Genomic DNA, 16,970 nt, shown 5'->3' on the forward strand with positions numbered 1-16,970 from the left:
GGACCAAAGGAGTGACATTAACCCTCTTAGCAAAGTCACTCCCAACGATTTATCAAACCCCCATCAAATTGAAACGGTTGTGTACGGTTGTCCACGTTTCTTCCTTATTCAAGGTTCAAAATAATCCGTTGATTAAATTATTAATTGAATGAATAATTTGATTGCCGTATAATGTTGAATCATCTTTATTTTATACGCTGCACAGTTGGCCTGGCCGCTTTAATGCTTGTGTCATATTCAATATGTGCCACAAACATTAATAATGACAAGAAAAATTGTGGACGAACGTCTGCAGTTTTCCAGGATCCCTACATGTATTGGCTGTGTATGTGTAGACTAGACTAGACTAGACTAGACACGGCCTGTATCCCCTGCGTGGAAAATCTGAGTGTAATTGCATCGGAAACAATCACATTCCCAGCAGAACTTTTTGTTTTCTAATTTCAAACACTTTTGTTTCGTGCTGCACACAACGGAAAATTTTAAAACAGAACTTACCGTCCCAGCAGCAGTTGAAGCGGGTGTTCTTTTTCGATTCAAACTCAAGCCATGTCTTAAGCGTTACTGGACTTAAAATTGTATTCCCAGTTTAACCAGTCAGAATATCTGTCCTACCCTATGTATTTAAAACACAGTTCTAATTGCGTTTTAAGGTATACAACAAATACGGTTGGGTATACTAATTTAAATTTTAAAATAAATCTGTTTTAAATTATGAAACAAACCGCTGTACTGAAGATATAATTATGTCAGTCCTATTACCACATAAAACACCTATATAACATAAAACGCTGCAGAATTGGTTTAATAATACAATGTTTACACTACAGAGTTATAACACGTTTTAATAATTAGCAACAAGAAAAATGTCACCAAGATAGCATAAAAACCCGTTTTAACTGGTAGTGCGAACGTTGCATAACAATGTAATTTATCAAATAATTTCATTTTCCCACCACTAATCGATCAAGAAATACTTACACTTAAGATTGTTTACTTAAGTTCATTAGTACATTATTGAAAATTTAAATGGAAAATGAAATTTCATATTTTATGGAGAATCTGTATATTTCCGTTGGCGGGCGTGGGTTTCCTCATCACAGCTCTCAATATAGAACTTTTCTTTTGAATATACTTTCTGGACAGACCAGCCTATTTTTACTAGATGGATCAGCCAAATAATGCCAATCACCTAGTGAGATACTTGATTAATTAATAGATTACCGTTAAAAGACCTTCAATAAATTATGTTTTAATGGGGAGGGTATATAGCAAATTGTAACATATGAAAACAGGCGAGTGAACAAGAACGTGTGTCGATATGTGTGATAGATAAAAAAGCTATATTTTTAATGTCACCGTGGTCGTGTCCTGTACACAACCCTTTAATTTTTTTTTAATAAATTTAATCCTAAAAGAACTTCTCACATTTTTAACAAACTACCTTTTAAAACACACCGCGATACTAAAAAAGAACTTCACACTGCTGCCTCTTCCACGATCAGGATCGAAATGGACGAGTTGCAGTTCTGTAGATACTCAGATAGGCGTCAAGTGATTCGAGTATTCGTAGTCGGAAGTACGTATTTTTACAAATACTACTCTTTCGACAACCATTTCTCTCGCTTGAATTTTAAGAATACTCTTTCCTCTTAACACATTCGTATCTATCCATTTCATTCTAATGCGCATTTGGGTTTCGGTGAGACGGAATATTTTTTGAAAGTTCATCCGAAATAGGCTAAAATTGCATGCAAGGGAATATTTGTACACAAGCGTCTGAATATTTTTTGATGTGATGCGTTTTGGCATAGTGAGCGTAGTGAACGAATAATGACAAAAATTACGAAAAAGGTGAACATGCTACATCATCCCCTACTAATTGTACGAAAATTTGATTGAATTGCAAAATTCAATCAAATTTTCGTAGGGTTTAATTTTACTGAATTGAAAAATTTGGCTATTGAAATGAAATTCCAAAATAAATATGACAAGCAAACTCATTCAAACATCAACACGCAACAAAAACATTCATTCAACAATTATAAAAATATTACTTTACTGAAATTTATGAAAATTCCAGAAAATAACAATACTAGAACATTGTTTTCACTTCAGCAACGAATTAGCCGAACCACTGAAAACAATAATCTGTAAAATAACCCGCGACTTGTGGACCCAGAATCATGATCTACTCCAGAATAAATTCCGAATTAATGATCATGTACGTTTTCCACATTATAAACGATAAAAATAATCATGCAAATCCTGAATAACGATCACTCCAGAATTAATCCCGAAATTCTGATCGTATTCACTCTCCACAATAATAAACCTGTGAATCCTGAATGGCAATCCCTCCAGAGTATACTCCGAAACTCTGATTGCATTCATTTTCCACAATAAATTCGTCTTGCGCTATGAAAAACCCCTCCAGAAATAATAATCCGAAAAACTGATTATCATAAACACAAAACGTCAAATCGAAAATATTATATTTTCGACGAAACTAACAATACAAATTTACTTCTCAATCACTCACACGCACACTGGGAGCAAATCGTCACTCACTCCCGTAACTCATTCACTCCTATTGCATTGCCAACAAAACGGAACAAAAATGAAAAACAAATGTCAAAATGAAAAAGGTCATGGCGGCTGTGTTTACAATCGGCGTTTCGTGAATTGAATGCCGATTTGTATTGTGAAATTGCTGCGGAAAACAATCGGAATCTGCATCGGATACCTTAGGGAAGTATTTTGAATTAAGTATCGTTTTATTGTTTGGCTTATTGGAGCTCTTGTTTCGCCAGAAACGGCGATTTTCTTTTATTTGCAGGTACCAGAGAGCGGAAGAAATTCTAGCGATGGAAAAAGAGTAAAAAAATGAAGGCTAAATTTTCTACATGTCAACGGAAATACAAAATAAAAAGGAATGATGAATATTTTAACGACAGCAACTGTAATACAAGAAACAAATAATGAAGAAAAACATTATGACGAACGGAGGGAAAGGAATACAATTACTTGCTACAAAAATAAGAAAATAATGGACAGTTACAAATCGTGAGTTTTTTTTTTACCTCAACCTTAACAACAATTTCTAACTAACAATAAATATAAAGTAGGGCGTTAGGCGCGTACTAATCACTAATATTTACATTATGTACATAGGGAAGTAAGTCCTCTTTGTTATTATTTCTTCTCCGTTTGGGTTTTTTGGATTTTTTTTTAATTGCTTAGTTGCTTCAGATGAAGTAAACATAGCTCGCAATCCATCTCGTGAGGTCTGATCACGTTTTACTGTGATCGAAGAAGGCCAGCAAGTTTCCTAGAGAATGACTCCAAGAATCGACTTTTGATGGCTTCAGAGTCGTGCTCATTCTCGCTCTTATAGGAAACATATACTTTTTTTGTTTTTCGAAGTCATCGCCAGGCTCACTTTAAACATTCGTTTGTTAACTACTGTTGACAGGTCATCGCCTTGGCTCGTTCTTATCATTCATGAATCCTACTACTTTCTTGAAATCAACGCACAGATTCCTCTTTGGCTATCTCAAAGCAAATGATTCAAGTAGTATTCGTGGGTTTCCTTTCTTGAAGTGTTTTTTGAAGTTCTTGTCTCTCACGATACATAGCTTGGAAAAGAATGGGTGGTGTTGTTCTTTATTGTTCAATAATGACCCCGGAGGTGTTTTATAATGACATGCATGTAGTTACTCCGTAGAGCTTCATAGCTAGAAGAAGTGGGTCTTATTTTCCAACACGATTTCAATACTGACCCGAAGGTATTTTCTATAAAAGTGTAATGTGGTTACTCCGTAGAGCTTCATAGCTGGAAATCGTTGGGTGTTAGTATTGTACAACACAGTTTCAATATTGACCCGAAGGTGTTTTGTTATGAAACGGATTCATTTTGTCACTCCGAAGAGTTTCATAGCTGAGAATCGTGTTGTTACTTCATAACAATGTTTCAGTATTGACCCGAAGGTGTTTTATTATGGAACGAGTTCATTTTGTCACTCCGAAGAGTTTCATAGCTGAGAATAGGGTGTTGTTACTTCATAACAATGTTTCAGTATTGACCCGAAGGTGTTTTATTATGAAACGAGTTCATTTTGTCACTCCGAAGAGTTTCATAGCTGAGAATAGGGTGTTGTTACTTCATAACAATGTTTCAGTATTGACCCGAAGGTGTTTTATTATGAAACGAGTTCATTTTGTCACTCCGAAGAGTTTCATAGCTGAGAATAGGGTGTTGTTACTTCATAACAATGTTTCAGTATTGACCCGAAGGTGTTTTATTATGTAACGAGTTCATTTTGTCACTCCGAAGAGTTTCATAGCTGAGAATCTTTTACTTCTTGGGCAAGTGGATCTTCTTCAGGTGGTTCCCGTAGAAGACACCAAGTCGCTTCCCAGTAGAATCTTCAAGCTCGTAGCAGTGTTTTGTATATATAATTTCCTGACTACGGCGAGATCTTAATTTACGGGAAGGGTTTATATTTATTGGTTTTCCTCTATCAAGCGGACGGTACACCAACCGTGTTAGATTTCGGAAATAATTGTCCCAATTGTAGTTAAGGTGCAACTTTTGCATTTCCTCATAATATTCACCATTTTTTCCAAAATCACTTTTGACCTTAAGGGAATCGTTCAGCTTTTTGACTTTGAGTAACTCTATTACATTATTAGACAATCCTCTGGACAAGTTTATTGACTCGCTGTTATTTTTCAAAAGCTTTTGATCGAAACTATTAATTCCATGTCCGATTTCATTCAGAATTAACATACCTTCTGCAGTGTCGCGGTTGGGTTGCTCGCATCTGATAATATGCAGTTCTAGTTGGCTTTCAACTTGATTACTATCTTCTAATGTTTCCATACCCGAATTCATGGTATCATAATTGTCGCAGAAACTTTGGGTTTGTTCATCTACTTTGCGTGCATTAGGAAGATTACATGGCGAGTTTCCCGTAATGACTGGGATGTCAGGCCGAACTTCTAGCTCGACCTCACGACTACCTTCTAGCTCGACACTACAATTAGCTTCTAGCTCGACCTCAATACTATTAATTTGTACCTGGTTTATCAAAGCTTCGAGTTCTATAATCCTCTGCAGCAAATCTTCATATGAAGGTTCCACTGCCTCTTCTTTATCGACGTAGCCAGATAATCTAGTTAATTGAGCATTGTCTACCTCTTCGTCTGCTGAAGACTGGGATTCCTCCTCTGACGTAGTTTGCAGTTCATAGGAAGCTTTTCTAAGAATTTTGCTGATTCTCGTCAAAAGTTCCCTACGCGATTTCTCAGTTTCAAAATATCTTGGTTCTCCCCTAAGGGTTCTAAGATAATAATGCCTTAACCGCGATATCAATTCCGCGTTCGCTCCTGCCAGCAATTCTATCTCAATTAGATAAACTTGATCAAGGATATCATCTATTTCAAATTCAAATCTGTAAGGAAGCATATACGTTTTGCTTTCCTTCTGATCTTGCAAAAATAGTCGACGTAAAAGTCTTAATTTCGACTGTCTTGTCTTCTGTCTGTCTGTCGTACGATTTCGCAGAAGTAACTCATAGTCCACTTCGACATTTAGTAAATGGTTTGGATTTGGAAATTTCATTGTTCTTTGCCAAATTCAAAAGTTAAATTCAACCAATTTGCAATTCAGATTAAGTTCACTCACTTACTTCACTGCCTTATTTTTATTAAGTTAAAAAAATTAATGTGTACCAATAAATTTAAGGTTATCATAGAAGAATATATGTACAGAAACTAGAAATAATAATTTTTTGTAACTTAAGTATATTCAGGACGCATGTACAAATATAAAAAAAACAGAAGAATAAACGTTATAAAAATGTCCAATTTTGCTTTTGATTTCAACAAATCCGAAAAAAATTACCCGAAATCGTTATGTATTTTTTTGAGAAAATGTAGTTCCCAAAACCACAACTAAAAAAATTCCAACACTAGATTAACTCAAGATGCAAATTGAATTACATGAGTCCGCAAAATGTTAGCCTTTTTTTAAAAATTGGATGCCAAAATGTGATGCGCGAAACAGGAAAAAAAATTACTCCAAAATTTACGTTGGGCGCCAAAATGTAGCGGGCCAAATGGCCGTTTACGATTTCCGTCTACCAAAACGCTCCTCAGGACGTTTTAAACGAGTAGCTTTAGCGCCACCCCCGAAGAGGACCACTCGTCAGGTTAGAATTGCCCAGCATGAAACCTAACCTCAGGGCAGGTTATAGAAATTGATCCCGAAATGGCGCAAAGGAACGGTAGGTAAACACAAAATGTGAAAAGATGCACTCCGTTTCGCGTATAGATGGAGCCACTACTATTGTTATGGAGATGCCCTCAAATTGTTAGCCAACCTAATATCAACAAACTACCTTACGACAACCGAGATGATTCCTCGCACTATCGATGAATGGAGAAATAAAATAACAATCCGAGAGCAAACACGCGTTTTCTTACAAGTCGCTTGGCTGCTGCGTTCCTCCTCCTAGTGTACAGTTACAACAGTTAAATTGGCGACGAGTGGTTTTGAACATTTAAAGTGATGGCTGAAGTAAACCCGCCAGCGGATGTTCCGGCTGCAATTGTTCCAGCTGCCGTGCCAACTTCATTTACAATCGATCCATTCGACCGACACAAAATGAAGTGGTCGAGATGGGTAGAGCGGCTGGAAGGTGCATTTGTTTTGTTTGGTGTACAGAATGAGGTTAGGTTATACATGTTGCTTCACTACATGGGAGGAGAAACATACGATATTATTAGCGACAAACTTGCACCGGAGAGACCTCAACAACAGACGTATGACGCAATTGTGCGTTTGTTGGAAGCTCATTTCAACCCAGAGCCGTTGGAAATTTTAGAGAATTTCCGCTTCAAGTGCCGCAAGCAAGCAGATGATCGTCCGGAGGAAACGATTGACGAGTATTTGATAGCATTGCGGAAACTTGCTATCACCTGTAATTTTGGAGATTATCTCAGAACAGCTCTGCGGAATCAATTCGTGTTTGGGTTGAAGGACCGCGCAATACAATCCCGGTTGTTGGAGGTACGGAACCTGACGCTGGAGCGGGCTTGCAACCTGACGCTGGAGATTGCAGTTTCGATGGAGCTCTCGAACAAAGGTGGAAGAGAAATCCAGTCCAAACAAGGAAGATCGGAAGTGAATCTAGTTCAACACTCTCGAGTGAATAACGCGAATGCCCAGGTCCAGGGGCCACGTACGATTGCTAATAAAAAGAAACGCGAGAAACCTGATTCGGAAAACAAAGGGGAATGTTTTCGGTGTGGTAGTTCCGGGCACTACGCCAACAAGTGCTATCATGTTCGCACGGTGTGCAATTTTTGTAAACTTGCTGGTCATCTGGAAAAGGTGTGCATTAAGAAAAAGAAGAATGCCAAGCAAGATAAACAGAAGGCAAAATCTGAGGCAAATTTGTTGGAAGAGTCCGAAGCCGACCAACGTGAAGTTATTTCATTGGATGAAGTGTGTAAATTGGAGATTGCGGCCAAACCGTCATCGAAGTTCTGGCTGGATCTTCAAGTGAACGGTACTAAAATCCGATTTGAAGTGGATACTGGTGCTCCTGTTGCAATAATAAGCACATACGATAAGAAGATGCACTTTGCTGCGGATACTCTGCTGCCGTCGGATATGCAATTAGTAAGTTTCTGCGATACGAGGATCCAAATTGAAGGAATGCTGGAAGTGAAAGTTGTTCACGATGGAAAATCTTTGTTACTTCCCCTGTACGTATCAAACGTGAAGAAGCACCCGTTGCTGGGCCGTCAGTGGATGAAGGCGATGCGAGTTGACCTGAACAAGATTGCATATACTGATGTAAACAAAATTGATACTGTTACTAATTCACTGCAAACAATGCCTGCCGCTGTTAAGACGCTAGTTGAGAAGTATGCTACACTCTATGACAATTCAATTGGGAAAATAAAAGGATTATCTGCCAAGCTGTGCCTGAAGCCGAATACAAATCCTGTTTACATAAAATCCAGACCTGTTCCGTTTTCGTTGCGAGCAGTTGTCGAGAACGAGCTTGACAAATTAGTCAACAATGGTATCCTTGTGAAAGTCAACCATAGTGCATGGGCTACACCCATAGTTCCAGTGCCGAAGGCCAACAACAAAGTGCGACTTTGTGGGGATTACAAGGTTACGGTAAACCCGAATTTGGTGGTAGACGGTCACCCATTACCGACGATTGAGGAACTTTTTGCTAATGTTGCTGGCGGTGAAAAGTTTACGAAGATCGACTTGACTCAAGCGTACTTACAGCTAGAGGTTGAGGAGGGTGATAGGGAGGTATTAACTCTCAATACACACAAGGGTCTTTACCAGCCTACACGTTTGATGTATGGCATTGCGTCTGCACCTGCTATTTGGCAAAGACTAATGGAGCAAGTGCTGAATGGGATTCCTGGTGTTACCGTATTCCTAGACGACATTCGGATTACCGGTCCGAATGATCAAATACATCTGCAAAGGCTCGAAGAGGTTCTGAAGCGTCTTAGTTCGTACAACATGCGTATAAACCTAGAAAAATGTCACTTTTTTGCGAACGAGATTGAGTACTGCGGGTACCTGATCAATAAGACAGGTATTCATAAGGTTAAGAGGAAGATTACAGCGATCCAGAATATGCCAGTTCCAGAAAACAAAGATCAAATTCGTTCATTTGTGGGGTTAGTGAACTACTACGGAAGGTTCTTTCCGAACCTCAGTTCGACTTTATATCCCCTTAATAGTCTACTGAAGAACGATGTGCGTTTTGTATGGTCAAAACAATGTGAAGAGGCGTTCAACAAAGTCAAGCAAGAGATGCAGTCCAATTCATTTCTGGTACACTACGATCCCACGCTGCCATTGGTACTTGCTACTGATGCTTCGCCATACGGAGTCGGTGCGGTACTGAGTCACGTTTACCCGGATGGCTCAGAAAGACCGATCCAGTACGCATCCCAAACACTCAACGCTACGCAACAAGCCTACAAGCAGGTAGATCGGGAAGCATACGGAATTATATTTGGAGTTCGCCGGTTCTACCAGTATCTGTTTGGAAGAAGATTTACATTGCTGACGGATAACGAGCCGTTGAAGCAGATTTTTTCGGACACGAAAGGTCTACCGAAAATGTCTGCTCTGAGGATGCAACACTACGCAACATTTTTGGCATCATTCAACTACAAGATACAGTTCAGACCAACGAACCAACACGGCAATGCGGACGCTTTCTCGCGTTTGCCATTGAAGGAGAAAACACCAGCGAACGTCATTGAAGAGACGGATTACATGGAGGTCAACATGATCGAAACGCTGCCGCTAACCGTGAATGAGCTCGCTAGGGCTACCGCTGCGGACAAGACTGTGAAGGTGCTGATGCAAGGCCTACAGAATGGAAAAATTGTTGATCCTAAAGAACGTTTCGGTGTGGAACAACATGAGTTCACAATTCAGAAAGGCTGTATCATGCGTGGAATACGAGTTTACGTTCCTCCGAATTTGCGTGTAAAAGTCTTAGCCGAATTACATTCTACACATTTCGGTACTAGTCGATTAAAAACACTGGCTCGCGGATATGTTTGGTGGGAAAGGATTGATTTGCATATCGAGGAGATGGTGCGCAACTGCAGTTACTGTCAATCGACAAGGGCCGAACCTGCCAAAGTTCCTACGCATTGCTGGGAGTCACCGTCGAGGCCGTTTGACCGCATACATGTGGATTTTGCAGGGCCGTTTAAGAACACGTACTTTATCGTGCTTGTGGACGCCTACACGAAATGGCCTGAGGTGCGCATTCTTAACAACATCACCACTACAACCACAATTCAGGTCTGCAGAGAATATTTCGCAACGTACGGAATCCCTTCGGTTATGGTGAGTGATCATGGAGTGCAATTTACTTCTGAAGAGTTCCAGAAATTCTTGAAGATGAACGGAGTTTATCACAAAATGGGGGCGCCATATCACCCATCAACCAACGGGCAAGCCGAACGATTTGTTCAGACGTTCAAGGCGAAGTTAAAGAGTCTGCAGTGCGACAGAAGTACGATGCATGCCGAATTGTGCAACATACTCCTTGTTTATCGAAAGACCATACACCCTGCCACTGGTAAATCACCGTCCATGATGTTGTATAACCGACAAATTCGATCACGTCTAGATCTGATGGTCCCGGATAATGTTGCTGAAACAAAGGAAGTTGTCGGCAAAGTGCGTGACCTACTCAACGGAGCAAGAGTTGCAGCGAGAGATTACCTCGATAAGGAAAAGTGGAAGTTTGGTGTGGTTTCAGAGAAACTGGGAAAACTTCATTACTACATTCGTCTCGACGACGGCAGGACATGGAAGAGGCACATTGATCAGCTCAGAGAAGTTGGTCCAACTCTGCCGAACCGAAGAGATATACCAGTTGTTATCAAGGATGTACCTGCTGAAACTGTGCAAACAGATGATCTTGATCCAGAATTGACAGCAACGACCAGTGCGACGCAAAAAGTAGGAGCGACTACTACGATGGGTCCGAAGGAATCGCCATCAGAATCCGCTGGAGTAACAGAGAAACAAATCGACAAAGTAACCTCCGGTTCAAGGACTGTCAACACAAGTCATCCCAACCAGACAGACTATCGACAATCGCAAAGAAAATCGGGTCGAGTAATCCGACCGCCCAGTAGATTGAACCTTTAATGAAACTATTTTATATGTAATTTACTATCACTATACATTGTATTTGAATTTCATTTGCTAGGGGAGAAGAGTTGTTATGGAGATGCCCTTAAATTGTTAGCCAACCTAATATCAACAAACTACCTTACGACAACCGAGATGATTCCTCGCACTATCGATGAATGGAGAAATAAAATAACAATCCGAGAGCAAACACGCGTTTTCTTACAAGTCGCTTGGCTGCTGCGTTCCTCCTCCTAGTGTACAGTTACAACAACTATATTTAGCAAAGACGCAAGAGAAATGATCGTTATACCAACTCGAAAGCTCATGCACTAAAAAAACGATCAGTTATCATCACAGGCAGAACTCAGTCGAACACTCTTTCCCTCTCGCTTTGTAAGTAGTAGTGGGGACTAATTCCCGATAGCCCATCGGAGTAAAACAAACACAAAGAAAATTCAAATCTACGGAAACGACGCGAAACGTTAGAAATCTTCTCGAAACAAATTCACTACATGGGAAAGCTAATCAACATAAAAAATACAAACATTTCAGGTAACACTAACTAACAGGAAAACATTTTATTGGACGGATTAAAATATGGCATTTTATTCTTAACCTAGGTTTCATATATTCATTTAACTTTACATTTTTCGTGTTCCTTCCCTTTCTAGCTTTCCCCTTTCCTGTCTACCTGTGTGCGGTCAAAATTTCCTGCTAGCGGATAAAGCTGCGCTGAGCAGTACAAATGCGCGCTCGGCTTTAGCTTTCGAGCGGCAAAGAAAGCTTTCGAAGGTTTGGGTGTTGTGTGTGTATGAATCTACGTGCACGGATCAATGATCTATTTTTAACTTACATGCGTTATTTCAGGAACAGCGTCGATCTAGTAGAGCTGCATCTCAGCTGGGTGCCGACTGGTATTGCGGCTTCGGCACCGACTTCCTATCGCAAACCTATTCAGGGATGGCGACGAACGGCGTCTACAATGGCGTCGCAATGATGACGCTAATTAGGCCTTTGCCTACTGGGCGTTGAATTCGGCCGACTTTTCAATGATGAAGATGGCCGTCGCTCTAACGAAGCGCGTTGATGGTTTTGCTGCTTCCTTCCGACCTTTTGCCAAAAGCGTCGGGAACTTTCGAAGCCGGAACGTGGGGTCAGCAGAGTGGTAAACGAGACGGGCGGCGTGCCGAGCGTATGCGTCGCTAGAACACGGATGGCGAAAAATCTCCAAACTTTCAATAAAAGAGAAGAAGCCGTCGATCGGCTATTCGACGCTTTGAAGCTTTTTATCACACAACTCAATTATTTAATCTTACCTTCTTTTCACACACAAGTTCGCACGAAATGTAGCGAATTCAAATTTATATTTCTGACCGCACAATTCACTGACCGCACTAGCTATGCCTATCGGAAAGGAACTTTTTTAATAAATTTAATCCTAAAAGAACTTTTAAAACACACCGCGATACTAAAAAAGAACTTCACACTGCTGCCTCTTCCACGATCAGGATCGAAATGGACGAGTTGCAGTTCTGTAGATCCTCAGATAGGCGTCAAGTGATTCGAGTATTCGTAGTCGGAAGTACGTATTTTTACAAATACTACTCTTTCGACAACCATTTCTCTCGCTTGAATTTTAAGAATACTCTTTCCTCTTAACACATTCGTATCTATCCATTTCATTCTAATGCGCATTTGGGTTTCGGTGAGACGGAATATTTTTTGAAAGTTCATCCGAAATAGGCTAAAATTGCATGCAAGGGAATATTTGTACACAAGCGTCTGAATATTTCTTGATGTGATGCGTTTTGGCATAGTGAGCGTAGTGAACGAATAATGACAAAAATTACGAAAAAGGTGAACATGCTACAAAGTAAAGCTTTCAACTTGTGTAAGAAATTAAACTGTCGCTTTGAAATGACTACAGCAAGTAGCAACATGCCACTGGTCGGCGCTTCGATCAGCCAGCAATCGCTATACGGGACTTGTGTGCAAACTTGGATACAATGGAGACTCACGCATGCCTGTATGCGATGGTGATTTTCAACGAATTTTCATTTAAATATTTACACAAGATTTTCGGAAAAGTTTGTTCCAGCTTATATGTCTGTTCTCTGTGGCTAAACTATTTTAACCCTGCAAGATCCCGAATTAAACTTTTCTAATCCCGCCTAAACTTTTTTGGCAGGGTTTGGAATCGGATTAACTTTAGAGTGATTTCACCCTAGAATAAAATAAGTACATTAAAACAGGGTATTCCCCTTTAAACAAACTTATAATCAATTAATCATTACAACAACTAACAGAATACTATATATGTTTAATTATTTCTAGAATTAGCTAATATATTAATCTGACGGGATAGTATTCCAAATTTATGTCATACTATTTTCTGATTCGTGGCTTAATGTATATTTTGGAAAGGTATGCTTTGGAAAAGTAGATAAGTAGAGTAGTTAAAGGTACCGGTAGTTCAGAACTATTGAAGCCTATGCCAACAATCGCAACAAACATATTGATCACCGTTGCGTTCGCAATCAATTTTAAAATATTGTGTATTTGGATATTTTATGTGAGTTTATTCATATAGGAAAAACGCGTATATTTAAAATATTTAATTTAATCTTTGTTTAGGGTATTTATCAGAGGGGGGACAACTTGACAGCTCCTATACAAATCGTTGAAACCACTTTTGGGTCTGTGGGTCTAAAATGGCGGATCAATCTGTGGGACTGGTGGTATCCAACGGGGAAAAGCGATCGGAAATGGTGAGTGAAGCTAAGCAATCATACGAAAAAAATTCCCCCCAGAGGCGAGACTCGAACTCGCAACCTTTGAGACTCCGGCCCAATGCACTAACCCTTATGCTATCCCTGGGTATGGCGACATCCCAGAAAGAACATATGATTATCCCACTGGCGATGGTGATCGTACCCTGCCTGCAAAGCGAGGATCACACACAACGGCAGCTGATCACCCCAACACAATTTGATCTATTTAATTTCCCCGCTAGATACCAAGGCCCGGGTTTTTATTATCGTGTGATGTCTAATTTTTAGTTCATTACCCATCGTACTTCGGTAGGTGACAGAGCTAATGAAGACTGTCGATTTCTGGTCCCTTGCCCAGTGAACAGAGGTATGACGGGAGTGAAACCGCCCGTTCGAATTAAACTAATAATTCAAATTTTTTGTCTTTTGACTCAAGTGCCAATACCTTATTTAGGACTGGTGGTATCCAACGGGGAAAACGATCGGAAATGGTGAGTGAAGCTAAGCAATCATGTGAAAAAAAATCCCCCCAGAGGCGAGACTCGAACTCGCAACCTTTGAGACTCCGGCCCAATGCACTAACCCTTATGCTATCCCTGGGTATGGCGACATCCCAGAAAAAAACCCGGGTCTTGGTATCTAGCGGGGAAATTAAATAGATCAAATGTATTGGGGTGATCAGCTGCCGTTGTGTGTGATCCTCGCTTTGCAAGCAGGGTACGATCACCGTCGCCAGTGGGATAATCATATGTTCTTTCTGGGATGTCGCCATACCCAGGGATAGCATAAGGGTTAGTGCATTGAGCCGGAGTCTCAAAGGTTGCGAGTTCGAGTCTCGCCTCTGGGGGGATTTTTTTCACATGATTGCTTAGCTTCACTCACCATTTCCGATCGTTTTTCCCCGTTGGATACCACCAGTCCTAAATAAGGTATTGGCACTTAAGTCAAAAGACAAAAAATTTGAATTATTAGTTTGGATCAATCTTTATTCGAGAGCAATTTCTAAAAACAGCGTAAACTTGTTCACAGTAAAAATGCTCTCGTTCAGATTTTATTACTTTCGATAATTCATTTTTGAAGACTTTTTGGGGGTTTGGTGTTGTTGTTTTGTTATAAAAGTGATGCATCTGTATTCCGATGCTTTATTTTAAAATAATTTATGATTTTTTGGAACCATCGGCATACAAGCAAGCGGTGCTCATACTAATTAGTGAGCATTTGTATTGCAATGTAAACAACGCACATAATGATACTATAATTACTATATTCATAGTTAGGCGGACACAACAACCGGAAAACTAGCAGCTCTTATTTCTGGAAGAAAACACGGGCAGCCCATGCAAATGTTCAAACTCTAGCTTAATACTTTCATTGTTGACGTCGTGAGTAAGAACTTTACATGTGGATGTGTGTATAGCGAATCGAATTCGAAGATATGATGTGGTGTCATACTTATGCCAATATCTCGCGGTATTCCAGAAAAAATATTGTTTATTTTCATCACTTTTTAAATCTTTGCATCGTAAATGTCGCAGCACCTATCAGTTAGATGCTAAATACGCTGTCAAAAATAAAAAATCGAAGTCAATCCCACCTTTGTTAAATGCGAAGTGAAAAATAATAATCACAAAACTAAATGTATTTAAGGATTAACGACAAACTTTTGAGAATTGTCATATGCGAAAGATGTTTGAAGGGCGACAGGAGAAGAAAAAGTTTACACTAGAAGAGCACTTAACCCATTCATGCCCATGTTGTTTGTGGACAACAACGTTTTTGAACAGCTATAACTTTTGATTGAGGTAAGATTTGCTCTCAAAAACAAGTAAGGCTAATAAATATGACTATTGCCTTTCATTTGATCATTAACACCTTTAAAGATCAGTTCTAGAACTGAAGTTATTGTAATTAGTCTGATTGGATTCCGATGGAACAGTGCTGCCAGGGACAGTTTACCTTGCCGACGGAAAATGAATTTTTCATATATCTTCGTTATGTTGCAATATTATTGCTAACTGATAAAACCTTTCAATTTAGACTGTCTTTAGCTACGTTTTCCACGCAAGTGGACTATTGTAATTATTCTAAGAAAGTTGTATTGAGCATTTGAAGGTAAAAAATGAGCAACTTCTAGCACTGCGAGGGAAGCACATATCTTCATGAAAAAAGGCTTTTCGTATTTCTTGACCCCACCATTGTCAAGGAAAAATAGTTTTGAAACTCTAGATACACTAGAAAAAAGTTGGGCATGAAAGGGTTGAATCAGATCATGCATTTTACATTTCACATTCGGTACAATTTGTAATCATTTTACGACACTCCAAAATGATGAATTAACTTGTCTGTATTCACATTAAATTATTACGCTGTTTTGAAATGGTTATCTTGATTATCTCTTCCGAATGTAAATAAAGAAAACAAGTTCGTAAAAGACGTCACGAAATTATTTTCTCGCACAGAAATTTACAGTATCACAATTAGTGGACGGCATTCTATAGTGGCGACATCATCCAAAACACGGTGGTTTCAAGCAACTTAGGCTAAACGTCAAGTTGCGGGAGGGTTGGTATTTATGCTGTTACTTTGTAAGCAGTTAACATTCTGATTCAATTAGTAAACTGTGAGAATAAAAAAGAAAATTCATAAAATACTGCATTTTACGATCTACATCCGATTGTCATTTATTTGGATCCATCCCACGAAAAAAAAACTATTTTTTTCGTTATTCGCTTTCTTTGATGTGAGATGCGACAGATATATAGGCAAAAATTAGTGATAATATGTTACTGATTTTTATTACCACGATTACCTAATCAATCCTGAAATACCAGAAGTTCAGTAATTGAGCTGAGAATTTGACAATTTCAAAAGTTGATTTTCAGCGATGTGAATCTGTCAAATGAGTTAAATCCAAATTGCTGAGCTTTTAACATTTTGGATTGCTAAAACGTTCAGTTCAACGAAATTTTGATGAAATTTTGCGACATCGTGCGAAAATTGAGAAAGCTTAAAATCCCGGTTACAAAATAATAAATTACAATTAATTACTTTCTATAGCCTGCAATCTGTCTGCTAATGAATTGACAATTATAACTATACAAATTGAACCTGACAATGGATGCAGACAGTGAATCTTCTTCGACAAAATGCTGTGTAAACCGTAACTCAAAATTTCTTGGACCAATCGTACTGAATTTTGCAGTTTTTCTTCTTCACATCATCGACCAGGTAACTACAAGAGCTTTTTGCAAAATGCTTAGGGACCATTCATAAATTACGTAACGCTTTTAGGGGGGGGAGGGGGTACGACAAGTTGTGACATAGGGGGGAGGGGGTGTTAACTAGATCGTTACGTAACATGTTTTCATCGAAGAAAAAAAATTTTTTCTTGGAATTTGTTACGTAACAGGGCAGGGGGGGATGTAAAAATTTGTGACACTTTGTTACATAGGGGGAGGGGGGGTCAATTTTGGGCAATTTTTGCG

General features: G+C 39.3%; 1 protein-coding gene across 1 annotated transcript; it reads left to right on the top strand.

Annotated features, from left to right (window-relative positions):
- Positions 1 to 6,574: 6,574 nt before the first annotated feature.
- Positions 6,575 to 10,729, top strand: LOC131680394 (uncharacterized protein K02A2.6-like). The gene has a single exon (XM_058961108.1). It carries the CDS (start codon positions 6,575 to 6,577, stop codon positions 10,727 to 10,729), a length of 4,155 nt encoding a protein of 1,384 aa, XP_058817091.1.
- The last annotated feature ends 6,241 nt before the right edge of the window (positions 10,730 to 16,970 follow it).

Source organism: Topomyia yanbarensis, chromosome 2, assembly GCF_030247195.1.
Source record: "Topomyia yanbarensis strain Yona2022 chromosome 2, ASM3024719v1, whole genome shotgun sequence".
NCBI lineage: Eukaryota > Metazoa > Arthropoda > Insecta > Diptera > Culicidae > Topomyia > Topomyia yanbarensis.